Source organism: Atheta coriaria, unplaced genomic scaffold (genome assembly GCF_025399875.1).
Source record: "Atheta coriaria isolate IRGN ID8LTWV9N9 unplaced genomic scaffold, Caltech_Dcor_3.1 hic_scaffold_3_pilon, whole genome shotgun sequence".
Taxonomy (NCBI): domain Eukaryota; kingdom Metazoa; phylum Arthropoda; class Insecta; order Coleoptera; family Staphylinidae; genus Dalotia; species Dalotia coriaria.
In genome coordinates, this window is record NW_027045445.1 from 6,830,291 (window position 1) to 6,842,975 (window position 12,685).

Sequence of the window (12,685 nt, forward strand, 5' to 3'; positions counted from 1 at the left end):
ACGTATTATTTGCCCGTGGCACTTGATTTTCAAACTGCGACTGGAGACATGCAGACTCACCGATAAACAACGATGCTCTTGTTAAACATCGTTTCGGGTACCGAGAGTTTAAACGCTTCAAATATTTCATTTTATGTTGTCTCGTAAATGCAAGAATTGCATATTGCAGAAAATATCAAAATCTAGATAACTGAGTAAAACATTTTTGTTATATTTCGTCCACCAGTTTCCTATTTTCTTATTTTCCATTTCTTCATATTCTTTCTAATTTTATTTTAATTTACTTTTGAAAGTAGTAATTGGAGAAGGGCTAAGAATTCAGTGATTCATGCGAAACTGCAATTTATGTTTTTGACAGTTTTGCAGTTCAACAATCAACTTTTAAGAATAAAAACCAAGTTAAATTAAAATTTGAATAAAAATTAAATCTTTTAATGAATAAAACGAACGAATCAAACGTTTTCAAATAAATCCTCAGCGTTGACAGAATATTTCAATATCGACAAACCGGATTGAGATTAAGATTAGTGTCTGCATACCTATCCTGACCACAAGCACCACACAAATGTTTATCACCCATAAAATCACCTGAAAGTCACATGCGGTGGAGTTATTTCTGTCACGGCCTGTATGACGTCTTTAAAAATGTGGTGCATTATAAAAAACTAGTGAACGTTATGAAGACGTCTCGTATATTGTTTTCGTGGGCGTTCTGTCACCGTCGCAGCGGGAGAGAGTATCAGCAGCACCCACGCGAGCTGAACACTCGACTTCTCGCCCTCACTGCGCTTCTTTTTCGTATTCTTTCCACTTCTTTTCGTCTGCTTAATAGCATATGGGTGATGGCTGTAATCCGCTGCCTGATATATTCGTCCCGTGGCAATCACAATGAGCGCGCTGCTTTTATTGAAGCAGTCGGCTTCTTATACCACGACGATATCTTTACGATTTTATTAACTCACATTTGTTATAAACATAAAGGGGCATTAAATGCCTAATATGGGCTAAGAAATTGTGGATGCTTTATACTGATTGTTTCATATTTGCAAAATTTATTAAAATTTTTGTATTGTGTCGCCATCTGTCACCAAATTAATATACTAAAAGGATTTATGCATTTTCAAAACAATAATCATTTATGATGAATGTCTACGAATTTCCGAGTTGATCCAATCAACATGTGAGGCGGTTCTGGTTGCTAAACTAGGCGAACCAACTTTGCACACGCCTGCGTTATGAATACCAACATGAACTGCACCGGCGTTGGTGTAACGCACCACTGGACTACCACTATCACCCTAAAACAATAAAGTATTGTATGTATACTCCACCCGTTAATGGGCGTGAATGGGCGTACCCCGCATGTTGTGCTGTGTTGATTAACATAGCATAACACGTCATTCTTCAGTGTGCCGTACCACTCGCTGCATTTTGCGTTGGTAATTGTTCCTAAAGTTGTGTAAAGAAGTTTTTCTGAAAGACCATTGCCGGTACCACCCCATCCACTGACAGTCACATCCACGTCGCTTCCAACATAATCATTTGGTCCTGGTAAACGTACTGGCTGAATTTTACTGTTGAAGGACACAGACTGCGACAAACGTAAAATCAAAGCGTCGCCATGTTTGATAATCAAATCAGCGAAGCGAATTGTTTTACCGTCACCATCTTGACGATCTCCAGCGAGAGTTGAGCCGAGTGTAATGCGATAAGCACGTGGTTTACTAAAATTAAGGAATTTAAATGATTGAATGTTGTTTTTTAAGTTTACTTACGCATCAACGCAATGTTCGGCTGTAAGTACTAAGTTTCTTGAGATGAGGGCGCCACCACACCTCCAAAACTCCCATTGTCCATTATCGCCCAGCCCATGTACGCCCACCATCCATGGGAACTGCCCACTGCGAGCCTGTTGACCATTCACAATTCGTGTATCTTCTTCATTTTCAGGATCCTGGGCCAAACTTAATTGGAGCACAACTAACGCGAAAAAGAAACCTACAAACTTACTCATGATTGCTTATCGAGTGATAGTCGCTCGAAAAATAAAGCACTATTTAAAGGTAACAAGGGCTTGACAACCTATTATTGATCATAACTGACTGCTTAAATAATGGATGTGTTTATTGCAAATATGCAAAAATGTTAAAAATTTTCGTCGACTAATTAATATATCTATTTGCGTATTTCATGTTTCTAGGTATCGCAATTTGCGTAAGTAAAGTTACTAATATGCATTTGAATGAATATGTATAGGTATTTTTGTAAGTTGCTAAAAAAACAAAAATAGATAATAGATACTTTAAATACCTAATTGTGTAGGTAAATAATGTTTCAACAACAGGAATATTTTAAAATACATTGGGGCATTACAAATATTTTTAACTTAATACTATTGTAAATATTATCAAGGAAATAGTTAGGAATAGAAATGTTAGGAAAGTTTTTAAAACATCAAAATATGCTAAATATGCTTATATTAATATAGGAGAGTATAAAATTGGGGTTACAAGTAATGAAATGTATAGTGTATATTGGGTTGCCGCCTATCATTGAATTATAAAGATAAAAATTCAATTTTTTGGTCTAAAACCTCCGGAAAATAACAAAACACACTTTGAATAATCAAAATATTAATTTTCTTAAAATATTTTTTGTCTTGCAAAAGTAAATTCCACCGTGGCTGATTAATGACAAAAGTCATTAATTAATTCTACGCAAAACACACAGTTCTTCACTATGGTCGCGCCAATGTGCACAAACAAGTTATTCGGATACCACAGCGCTTATTAATCGCGAATGCTTCCCAGTGACAATCGAAATGCGTTCCTGTTCCAGGTGGTCCCCGACCGAGTGCATTTTGTTATGTTTCGTTTTGTCTCCGTGTGGTGATTCGTAAATATGTACCTACCACCGGCGAATTTTGCACGCACAAATATTCCTTCAATTTCAACTTTCAAACTTGAAATTTTGAAATATTCGGTGCGGTTTTTTTGAATGCGCTTTTTAAAATATTTCGAATTGCTTCAGTTTTTGGTATTCCCAAAAGGAATTGCATTCATTTCAGCAATTCGTGTATTTTGCTCCTTTGAATTGTAATTTCGCAATTAATTAATATGACAAATATAATAAGCAAAATAATAAGTAATTACTGTTTAAATTATATGCTATGGGCTCGTCTTATAATGAGGATTACCGTTAAGTCTAATTAAACATGTGATAAAGCCTAACAGTTTGTGCAATTTAAGTCACAACAGCAGGTGACTGTGATTGTTATACAGACAAGTTGAAATTTTGACATGAATTATAGGGCGAACCATTTTTAATTAAATTTATTTGCCTTTTTTGGTAACTGAACTGAACATATTCGTGCCCCAATACAACATAAATAGGTTTGAGGTCCCTTAATTTATTTTTAGATAAAACTTCTTGGAAGTCAATCGAAACATGTACCATAATAACTAATTGCGTACTGTGTGCCACTGCTTTTTAAAATATTGCGCAGCCTGCAGTCACCAGGGTCACTTGTGCTTCTCGACATGTGCGCGTTCATGACCACGAGCAATTACACAAATGACGACCGATGGCTATACCATTCCCGGTTCGGGCTGAGCAATAGGTACATATTTACATAATGCACGCCAAAACGAACATGCTCATTACCACCATTGCTATCAACTTATGCAGGGAATAAACCTTTACTGAGATTTGTCACGTGAGAGTTTAGAGGTTATGAATCGCAGTACTACCAATTTAAATTAAAAAAATCACTAAATTTTCTATTAAATTGCCAAAGAATAAAAAATAATTCAATCTCAATTGATATAGAACTAATTTTAATTTGTTTGGAATTTTCTAATTAAAAACTACATTCATAAATAAACTTTTGACGATAAAAAACAGTTAATACATAAAACTAATAAACATATCAAATTATAAACTAATTGCAATCAATAACGAATCGCCAGGTGCTACACACAAACGCAGCTAAACCAAAACGAAAATTAACTTGTACCAACCAACACATTAATCAATCATTAATTAATTCTCGTGTTTGTTTATACATTTAAAGAGTCAAACAAATACGGTATTAATGCGTGCGCTTTACTAATCAAGCTCATCGAATATTTAAAAATTAAAATAATAACGTACGATAATAAATTATATTGCGAGATTGAATATTAGCCTGCCGTATGCTTGCCGCATGTGTGCCTGCTGCTAATTATGTTAATGCCTGTGTTATTTATTACGAAAAGAATTAACGTGCGTGATTGTTCATAAATAAATATTGCTTCTAATACTTATAATATTTATGAATCGGAGATAATAAGTTAATTATCAGTAGGTTCCGGCGTTAAATTTTCGATAGTTTTTCTGGAAGCACGCATTAAGAAGTATTTAAAATATAAATCAGCTTTATGTCTGCACAAACCGTTAAATTTTAATTTTAAAGTTTTTTTTAGAGGTTAGATTCATGTAATGCAGTATTAAGTTACTTAGGCAAATCGAAAGCTGTATATTTGGTTGCAGTTGTTGAATGTAGCAAAAGAAGCGGTTAATAAAGGAAAATATTTACTTTTACTTAATTTATATAAGAAAACTTATTTATATATTGATTGAAGATTATCCAGAGTGATTGTGTGAAATGCAAGCAAAGTATAATAACCTTGCCGCATAAATTATATGAGCAAACAGTTTGTCGACAAATAAAGAGCAATAAAAACGAACGTGTAATCGTCTAAGTTGTTGAGGGCGTAGAGTGAACACAACTACACACTACTCGTGTTTAAATAAGTACGTACAGGTTTTTAAAAGATCGAAGATACCAATAATTCCAATATACATACTCCCATACTCTCTTTGTTGTCGTTTTTTTTTATCGACGCGCCAGCAAATTGTGTGGGAGAGCTGGGAATAACATTTCCGAAACGTGAGAATGTTGATAGCAGTAAAATAAAAATGTCGCAACATCACGTCGTGTAAATACGCTCATCACACATGATTATATGATTACATTATTAAGTATTACATAATAATTCGAATCTCTATAGTCGAATAAAACGAAATAAATTTACACCGTGTTACAAGAGTCGGTGGATGCAAAACCGTCGATGCATTAAACTCGCCAACAAATTTACATGTTTCTGCATTAGATTACAGAGTTGGTCGTGGTGTGGCGGTGTACTTTGGTTAATTGCCGGTCCTGGCGTGCATCTGAATTGCTAAATGAAAGTTGGTTGTAAACGCGACATGATAATATGGGTGCACGTGTGGGTCCGCGTTTAATTACACGAAGTAATTAATTCTGGGCGCGTCTCTGCGCCGGGCACTTCGGACAATGATTACCGATTTAATTGTGAGTGTCTCCGGCAGATACCGTTTCGTCAGCTCGAAATTGGATTGATATCACGGCGCAACTAGCGCGGCTACACCCATTGCAATTTAGATGCCACTTAAAACAATTTTACCAAGTGAAAAACGATTAAAATCCGCCATTGTAATCGATTTTACATGATTATTTTGTTGTTTTATACGCGTTGAAGTGGAAAATATTCATTCAATATAGGCAACTGAATAAACACTGGCTCCTTGAATGAAAACGTGAGAAAAAATAACTTTACAACCAGGATGTAATCCCCCAATAATAAATTGCAGTTTAACTAAATATTGACCGTCTATTTGACATGCCAAACATGTCAACATCTACCTTCTACTTCCTTATCACCATCTATTCATAACAATTTCACTTTCAAATCCCGGCTACCATGCTCATAATGAATCCTGTGTGAAATTTATAAATTTAAACCGGGAGCTAGACTCCGCGCAGCCACCTGTTGTACACAACCATGCGCGTTCCCATTACGAGCGTGAGAACTTCGGAGAATTTTCAATAATCGATTATGCATTATTATCGACGGATCTACGCAATTGCGTAATAAGTGTAACAATGACGAGATAACATACGCACATTTCTATAGTCCGAAGGTATTTTGGTATTGATTAGAAGACAAAAAGCTTGGTTATGTTGTCGACTCATAACCATTTGCGGCGGTTTTCGCACGCGCATTTTTCTCTAATCGTTATTAATAAGACAGTTGGTATGTGCGCAGAATGTCGGCATCCATCAAGGAGAGACAAAGCTGCTGAAATCGCTGCGCATCAATTGTTGACGAACAGGTGCATTTTACCCACGTTTTAATTGTTTTCCAGACTATAAAAATAGTAGAACGATTAATACTTAGTGTTTCAGAAGAAAATTATCAGTAAAAATCAAGTTTTTTTATTATTATGACAATGCGGGTTGATGTAGTCATGATTTGAGGTTATGCTGAATAAAATCAGAACGCAATCTACCTAATAGAAACCCAATAATTTTTAATAGCCGAATTGTTGACATTCCCGGATCGGACGTAAGTTATGATCATGGCACGGCGTAGTTGTGCACTTTAGTTCAGCACGAACGCATAAGTGAGACGCGCAGCTTCCTTTTCTGTGCGTGTCATCGACTTTAAGAAGCAGCACAAAGACGCCGAAGTATTTGTATTTATTTTTATTGTCGGTGTACTAGTTGTGATCGATCGGAGATTATCGCCAAGTCTCTCTTCTCTTTTCTCTCCAACCAAACCGATCGTTGTTGATTTTTTTTTGTAGTTGCGGCACAAGCTCTTAACTTTAAGTTAAGTTAACTTAACTTAAGCAGTATAGTTTCATTGCGTGCAATAAACGTCACTCAGATTTCTTCAAACGAATAAATCGTCGACGACGCTATCACCGGTCACCGATCACCCGCTATACTCGGGAATCATTTCCATTGTAGATTTGTGGATTTCTAACGAAAAAAACACAAGCAGCGTGTACGTGAAATGCGCATGCGCAGCATCTAACAAAGTAATTTACCGCAGGCACATTAATTAGAATGCAGGAAACAAATCCACCGCGCGCATTAAGATGCAAATAAAGTAAAACGCCAAGTAAATCTTTTTGGTATTCGCCAATGCGCGCTCGTTTTTCCTCCAGCAGCGAAGACTGTTCAAGGAATATAATTCGACGTAGAAAAAAACGCCAAGTTGGGCATTGCGACGTATATAGCCGATGAGCAGGTGCCTTACTATATTCCGTATTCCACGTACTTGGCACTTTTTTGTCGCTGACCGAATGGCCGTTTATGCCATATTTACAAGTCAGGCATCATCGCAATTCTCGTTTAATTTAGAAGCCTACGCGAGATAAACTCCGCACACGCGTGTTTTTTGCTACCCAGTGGTCGCGAACGCGCAAGTTTCGTTGCTTGATTAAATTATAGCCAGTTGTCATTTAACTATTTATGTGTTTATTAATCCTTTGGGGACGGCACGATTTGAATTATATGGTTTTGATGTGCGCTGAAGATAGTCGCAGCGGTTTTACAATGTTATTATATTCTCGGAAATGCACAACACGTTATTGATGGTGTTAATAAAATGTGCTACGCTTGAATTAGCACGCTAATATTTGTTGATAACTCGGCCGGTAATAAAGTTTAATTAAAACAGGGCGTAATATAGAAATTATCCTTTGCGCACGTAAATGCGAAAATAAAGTGTAGCGGAAAGGTAAATATTGTTGCGGGAATTAAGTTATTTAGTTAAAATTATGCAACTGCATAAAACAAATAACACATTACAAAACTAATGCACATTTGCATACAGTATTACGATTCTATCATTAGCAGTAAAATTTGTTGGTCGGAACAAACATAATTGTAGATGGAACTAAAAATCCAATTTACGATTATCTCTCAACTTGTAATACCCTTCGGGACCTAGATATCTCATCAATCTGCAACACAATTGTTTTAGCAAGAAAAAACGAATTAATATTCTGCACTTACGCGCTGCAAATATTAGGAAAATAGGTAATATACAGCAATGGTAAAAACGGAAACAAAGCCATCCATGATTCATTCAGCTGATTCGCGATCGTCACCGCACACAATTCTCCACATCGTTCGGCCTTCATGCGATGATCTGTTGGTTGAACCTTGATACCAAACATCTGCCGAAAATCAAAAGTCATATTATTCTTAGATAATTATTGTAGGAGATAAGCCAAAACTTACAACACCGGGTTGTTCCGTAAACGAATGTTGTAAAAAGTTGGTGAATACAGTTCCGGGGCAAATTACACTCACAGCAATATTAGCTCTTAACTTTTCATTTCTTAACGCATTCATGTATCCCTATAAAAATTACTATTAATAAATTATTAACAAATTATTATAAATAGAGATATACGTGTAATGCATGTTTTGAACCAGTATAACTAGCTGAATGCGGCACGCCAAAAACGCCGGCCACGCTAGACGTCACCACCACGTGTCCTTTTCCTTTTTCAGTAAAATGTGCCAATGCAACACGCGTCAAGTTAATCACCGAAAATAGATTCAGTTCAAACATTTCCTTATCAACTTGCATCGCGATTCTCTCCCAGATACCACGCTGTGATCTGCCCGCATTATTAAAGATGACATCAATGGTACCAAAATGATCAACAGCAGTTTTGAAGTATTCCTCGTGTTTATCTAACTTCAACATGTCCATTTCAAGTACTAAAACGTCTTCGGCACCAAGTGCACCATTCGATAATTGGAGGCATTCTTGTTTAACGCGATCCAATTCGATTTTCCGTCTCGCGGCTAGTACTAATTTCACACCGCGTTTGGCAAACGCGTAGGCGGTGTGTTCACCAATACCACTTGATGCACCAGTTATGAAAACCACTTTGCCTTTTAAACTTTCTATAAAATATAATTCGTTTCAATATGAAATCATTGTGTTGTTATTGCTACGCAACTTACCAATTGGTTTCCCGAATTTTTCATGGTATGCTAAACTTAAATCACAATCGAAGTAAAAAACTGAGAAGACATACACCAGAGTGTATACGATTAATGCCGCACCGATTATTGCAAGTAGCCATAACATCTTAACAGCCTGACAAGTTGTGAGTAAAACTAATTTTAGCGCTTATAATTTATTTACCACCGGATTCCAATGACTACTCAAAGTTCAGCGATAAAAGTTTACGCTGATTATGCGTTGTTTAAGGTCATTAATTCATAGACATTTATTTTTACAAATAATTCTTTTAATTGTCACTTTTTGAATATAAATTTATATAAATTGACACAGTTGATAAGAACATTGTAATCTAGAGTTCAAAATGCGTTCGATGAACACATGCACGATTTATTAATGATATCGATCATGCAGTGCTTGAATGGGTCTGGTGTCTTAAAAGTTAAGAAGAGATAGTATGGAATATGGCGATTGTTATAGAAAGAATTGGTCAAGACACCCATAAACCAGTAAGAATAAAAAACCATAACCAAATTTGTACCATTTATATGCGCTTTTGTTCCTGTAATCATAAAGAAAGTCAAGCCGTGTGTTTCGTTGTGAGTTATTCGTTGTTAGCGATGAAATGAATCATAAACTTATTAAGAAATTGTATTAAATGCGAAAAGATTAAATAATGCACTGTGTAGAGTAGAAGGCAAAAATGAGTAGAAACTTAAACATAAAACTAGTAGAAAATGCAAAAAATACAAATAATCTCAAAATAAATGATAAGCGAACTTAGACTTAGATGTGTTGTACCTCGACAGAACTCAACTGCGGTGCTTTGCTGTCACGTAATTTGAACATTTTCTCAGGTCCCAAAATTTTCACACCCCTGCAAAACATTCATTAAATAAAAGTAAATCAAATATTACATTCAAATCAAAACTTACAAATGGAATATTAATGGAAAATAAACAGCGCAGTATGTGATGGGCATTAAAGGAAACATAGCCATCCAACCTTCCTTGATTTTATTGGCAATGCCAATGGCACATAATTGACCACAGCGTTCGGCTGTTAATCGGCGATCAGTCGGCTGAGTTGTAATTCCATATTTCTAGTATAAATAATCGAAAAGAAATCCAAAAAATAGAAAATGGAAGAATTTCAAATAAATGTTCAGTTTCAGATCCAAACAATATAAAAATAGTTGCTAGCAAGAGTAAATAAACAACACAGAATAAAAAAAGTGATAATGTAAACGTAAACGTAAAACATGTTGAAACATGTTTTAAATATGTTGAAAATATTTCAAGAAAACAATACATGATGCGACATCTGTTGGAAAAGTATGCTACTTTGAAAAGGAGCATGCGTCAGAGTGGCCTTGATAGTAAGTGGAATTTGAATTTTTGCAATTATCCAAATTGTCAATGCGCTCAAGAAACAAGTACAATGTGCTTACCTCACCAGGTTTATCAGTAAAACTTTCCTGTAAAAAGTTTGTAAAAACAGGTCCAGGGCAGAATAAACTCACTGTAATTCTTTTCCCCATCTTTTCATTCCTTAATGAATTCATATACCCCTAAAAATATTAAAATATATAATTGAATATCCATTTTAGTGTATGTTTAACCATTATTACATGAATTGCATGTTTAGCACCAGTATAACTCCCTGAATAAGCAACACCAATAACCCCAGCTAAACTAGAAGTAACAGCAACATGTCCTTCTCCTCTCTGATTGAAATGTTCCAGAGCAACTCTACTGAGGTTAATCACAGAAAAGACATTCAATTCAAAGAGGTCTTTATCAACTGTAATATCTATATTCTCCCACATTGCCCTCTGGGATCTGCCTGCATTGTTAAATAGAACATCAACATGTCCAAAATGTCTGATTGCATTTTGAAAATGCATTTTGTGTGAAACCAAATCACACATATCCATTGCAATAACCAAAACATCACTGTCTATTAAACTTCCATTTGATAATTCTAAACATTTTCTTTTTACTCTTTCAAGTTCATTTCTCCTTCTGGCAGCTAATACAAGCTTAACTCCATGTTTAGCAAGAGCATAGGCTGTATATTCACCAATTCCACTGGATGCTCCTGTTATAAATACCACTTTGCCTTTGATTCTACCTGTTATTAAATTTTAAGACATTAATGCAAACAAATATTTAGAAACTTTTTTAAAACTTACTTATTGATTTACCAAAACGCTCTAGAAATGCTAGATTTAAATCGCTATCCACCAAACATAAGGCGACTAAATATATAACACCATACGTAAAAACGCCCGCACCAATTAATGCCCAAAACATTTTATTTAGCAGATTCTTATTAGCGCTTTATTTAGCTCCAACTTTTGTGCACTTTGCACTATGTTCACTTGTAAACTGAGTAATAAACCAAAATTCTTTAGGTTAGATAACTTTCGAACGCGATTTGTGTTATGTTTTAATTTTACGCATTTAACCACCCACAAGGAATATTAATAAAACATGACTGGCATTTGCTGAGGACACGATTGCACTGTGCGCTCCTGAGCAAACCAACGCAGCTTTGTTTACATTTAATTATCTCACATCAGCGCCGTATGTGATTAAAACTCGCAGTCGGTCATGTTTTATCGTTAAATGAACGCATTTAGATAATAGTTCAAGTACTGGAACTAATTTAACATACACTGAATTGAATTTACATTCATTGCTTTACGGTACAAGGTAATTTAAGTTTATATAACTTTGCAATGCATTATTGTAACGTAATATGTTGGTAATTACTTTTAAAAACACGAATAGAAACGTACATTTTATTGGAGTAGGCTCTGTTTGAGCATTTGCTGTTTATTGGGTTGCATACAATTGGCTCGCTTTCATCGCTTTCAATGTGCGGTTGTTAAGGTTATAACAATCACAATCGCATAAGAGAAAATAAATTTAAAAAGATGCTTTCCAATAAACTGATATTTACAAAACACGTTAAATCATGTGTGAAAGCTACGTATCAATGCCTGTCAACAGTCACACAACCACTACCCACAGAAAAATCAGGTACACTAATTAAATGATTCCACAAACTTCTTAAAACATTCTAAATCTAAAACTTAAATGTTTCTAGTTGAAGAAACCAAGGAAACCAACATCCTGAAGCATCCAGACTACTTCCAAGTGCATAACTTATTCACAGTCAAAGATTTATTTGATGCAAGAGTTCACTATGGTCATAAAGTTGGGTCTCTAGATGAGAGAATGTTGCCATTCATCTATGGCTCTAGAATGGGTCATACCATCTTTGATTTGGATAAAACTGCTCAATATCTAAGACATGCTTTAAATATTACTGCACATATTGCTTATAGAGAAGGTATTATCCTGTTTCTGCACAGAGGTGCTCAGAATATGCACTTGGTTGAGAGAACAGCCAAAGAATGTGGGGAGTATGCACATACAAGATTTTGGAGAGGTGGTATTTTTACTAATGCAGATAAGCAATTTGGTGCTGTTACCAGGCTACCAGATCTTTGCATTTTCTTGAACACATTAAATAATGTCTTGCTACAGCATACTGCTATAAGGGATGCTGCCAAAATGGCTATTGCAACAGTTGGTGTGGTAGACTCTAATTGCAATCCTAATTTGATTACTTATCCTGTGCCTGGCAATGATGATTCACCAGCTGCTATTGAATTGTATTGCAAATTATTTAAGGCAGCAATTTTAAGAGGCAAAAGAGAAGAAAAAGAGCATTTGAATCAGAATTAGTTTGATATAGTCATTATAGCTGAATAAATTTAATTATAAACTATGTTTAATTGAATCATCTATTTCTATTGGATTAGTATTTGTAAAACA

General features: G+C 35.3%; 4 protein-coding genes across 5 annotated transcripts; 1 reads left to right on the forward strand and 3 right to left on the reverse strand.

Moving 5' to 3' along the window:
- Positions 1 to 1,032: 1,032 nt before the first annotated feature.
- Positions 1,033 to 2,088, reverse strand: LOC135789454 (elastase-1-like). Its single transcript, XM_065299295.1, has 3 exons — positions 1,776 to 2,088; positions 1,358 to 1,724; positions 1,033 to 1,298 (listed from the first exon to the last, which is right to left on the reverse strand). The coding sequence occupies exons 1-3, from the start codon at positions 2,012 to 2,014 to the stop codon at positions 1,137 to 1,139; spliced, it is 768 nt and encodes a 255-aa protein (XP_065155367.1). The 5' UTR covers positions 2,015 to 2,088; the 3' UTR covers positions 1,033 to 1,136.
- Positions 2,089 to 7,599: 5,511 nt separating this feature from the next.
- On the reverse strand, positions 7,600 to 8,999 carry LOC135789453 (dehydrogenase/reductase SDR family member 7-like). Of its 2 annotated transcripts, none has more exons than XM_065299294.1 (5): positions 8,837 to 8,999; positions 8,268 to 8,776; positions 8,099 to 8,212; positions 7,871 to 8,034; positions 7,600 to 7,818 (listed from the first exon to the last, which is right to left on the reverse strand). In XM_065299294.1, the coding sequence occupies exons 1-5, from the start codon at positions 8,961 to 8,963 to the stop codon at positions 7,752 to 7,754; spliced, it is 981 nt and encodes a 326-aa protein (XP_065155366.1). In that variant the 5' UTR covers positions 8,964 to 8,999; the 3' UTR covers positions 7,600 to 7,751. The 2 variants fall into 2 exon arrangements, with proteins under 2 accessions (XP_065155366.1, XP_065155365.1); XM_065299293.1 differs by having other exon boundaries at positions 8,099 to 8,218; positions 8,274 to 8,776; positions 8,837 to 8,998.
- Positions 9,000 to 9,104: 105 nt separating this feature from the next.
- On the reverse strand, positions 9,105 to 11,394 carry LOC135789452 (dehydrogenase/reductase SDR family member 7-like). Its single transcript, XM_065299292.1, has 6 exons — positions 11,032 to 11,394; positions 10,468 to 10,970; positions 10,288 to 10,407; positions 9,773 to 9,939; positions 9,639 to 9,714; positions 9,105 to 9,399 (listed from the first exon to the last, which is right to left on the reverse strand). The coding sequence occupies exons 1-6, from the start codon at positions 11,150 to 11,152 to the stop codon at positions 9,382 to 9,384; spliced, it is 1,005 nt and encodes a 334-aa protein (XP_065155364.1). The 5' UTR covers positions 11,153 to 11,394; the 3' UTR covers positions 9,105 to 9,381.
- A 17-nt stretch (positions 11,395 to 11,411) lies between these two features.
- Positions 11,412 to 12,638, forward strand: LOC135789455 (small ribosomal subunit protein uS2m-like). The gene is made up of 3 exons (XM_065299296.1): positions 11,412 to 11,554; positions 11,633 to 11,884; positions 11,952 to 12,638. The coding sequence occupies exons 2-3, from the start codon at positions 11,779 to 11,781 to the stop codon at positions 12,593 to 12,595; spliced, it is 750 nt and encodes a 249-aa protein (XP_065155368.1). The 5' UTR covers positions 11,412 to 11,554; positions 11,633 to 11,778; the 3' UTR covers positions 12,596 to 12,638.
- The last annotated feature ends 47 nt before the right edge of the window (positions 12,639 to 12,685 follow it).

Bases quoted from the DNA above. Each gene is read 5' to 3' on its own strand.
- LOC135789454 (XM_065299295.1), bottom strand. From the start codon at position 2,014: ATGAGTAAGTTTGTAGGTTTCTTTTTCGCGTTAGTTGTGCTCCAATTA. The intron at 1,725-1,775 runs GTAAGTAAACTT...CCTTAATTTTAG, and splicing joins GCCGAACATTGCGTTGATGC to TAAACCACGTGCTTATCGCA. The intron at 1,299-1,357 runs GTACGCCCATTC...TTATTGTTTTAG, and splicing joins AACACAGCACAACATGCGGG to GGTGATAGTGGTAGTCCAGT.
- LOC135789453 (XM_065299294.1), bottom strand. From the start codon at position 8,963: ATGTTATGGCTACTTGCAATAATCGGTGCGGCATTAATCGTATACACT. The intron at 8,035-8,098 runs GTAAGTTTTGGC...GATTTTCGGCAG, and splicing joins TTACGGAACAACCCGGTGTT to ATGTTTGGTATCAAGGTTCA. The intron at 7,819-7,870 runs GTAAGTGCAGAA...ATTGTGTTGCAG, and splicing joins TTTCCTAATATTTGCAGCGC to ATTGATGAGATATCTAGGTC.
- LOC135789452 (XM_065299292.1), bottom strand. From the start codon at position 11,152: ATGTTTTGGGCATTAATTGGTGCGGGCGTTTTTACGTATGGTGTTATA. The intron at 10,971-11,031 runs GTAAGTTTTAAA...ATTTAATAACAG, and splicing joins GCGTTTTGGTAAATCAATAA to GTAGAATCAAAGGCAAAGTG. The intron at 10,408-10,467 runs GTAATAATGGTT...TAATATTTTTAG, and splicing joins GTGCTAAACATGCAATTCAT to GGGTATATGAATTCATTAAG.
- LOC135789455 (XM_065299296.1), top strand. From the start codon at position 11,779: ATGCTTTCCAATAAACTGATATTTACAAAACACGTTAAATCATGTGTG. The intron at 11,885-11,951 runs GTACACTAATTA...AAATGTTTCTAG, and splicing joins ACTACCCACAGAAAAATCAG to TTGAAGAAACCAAGGAAACC.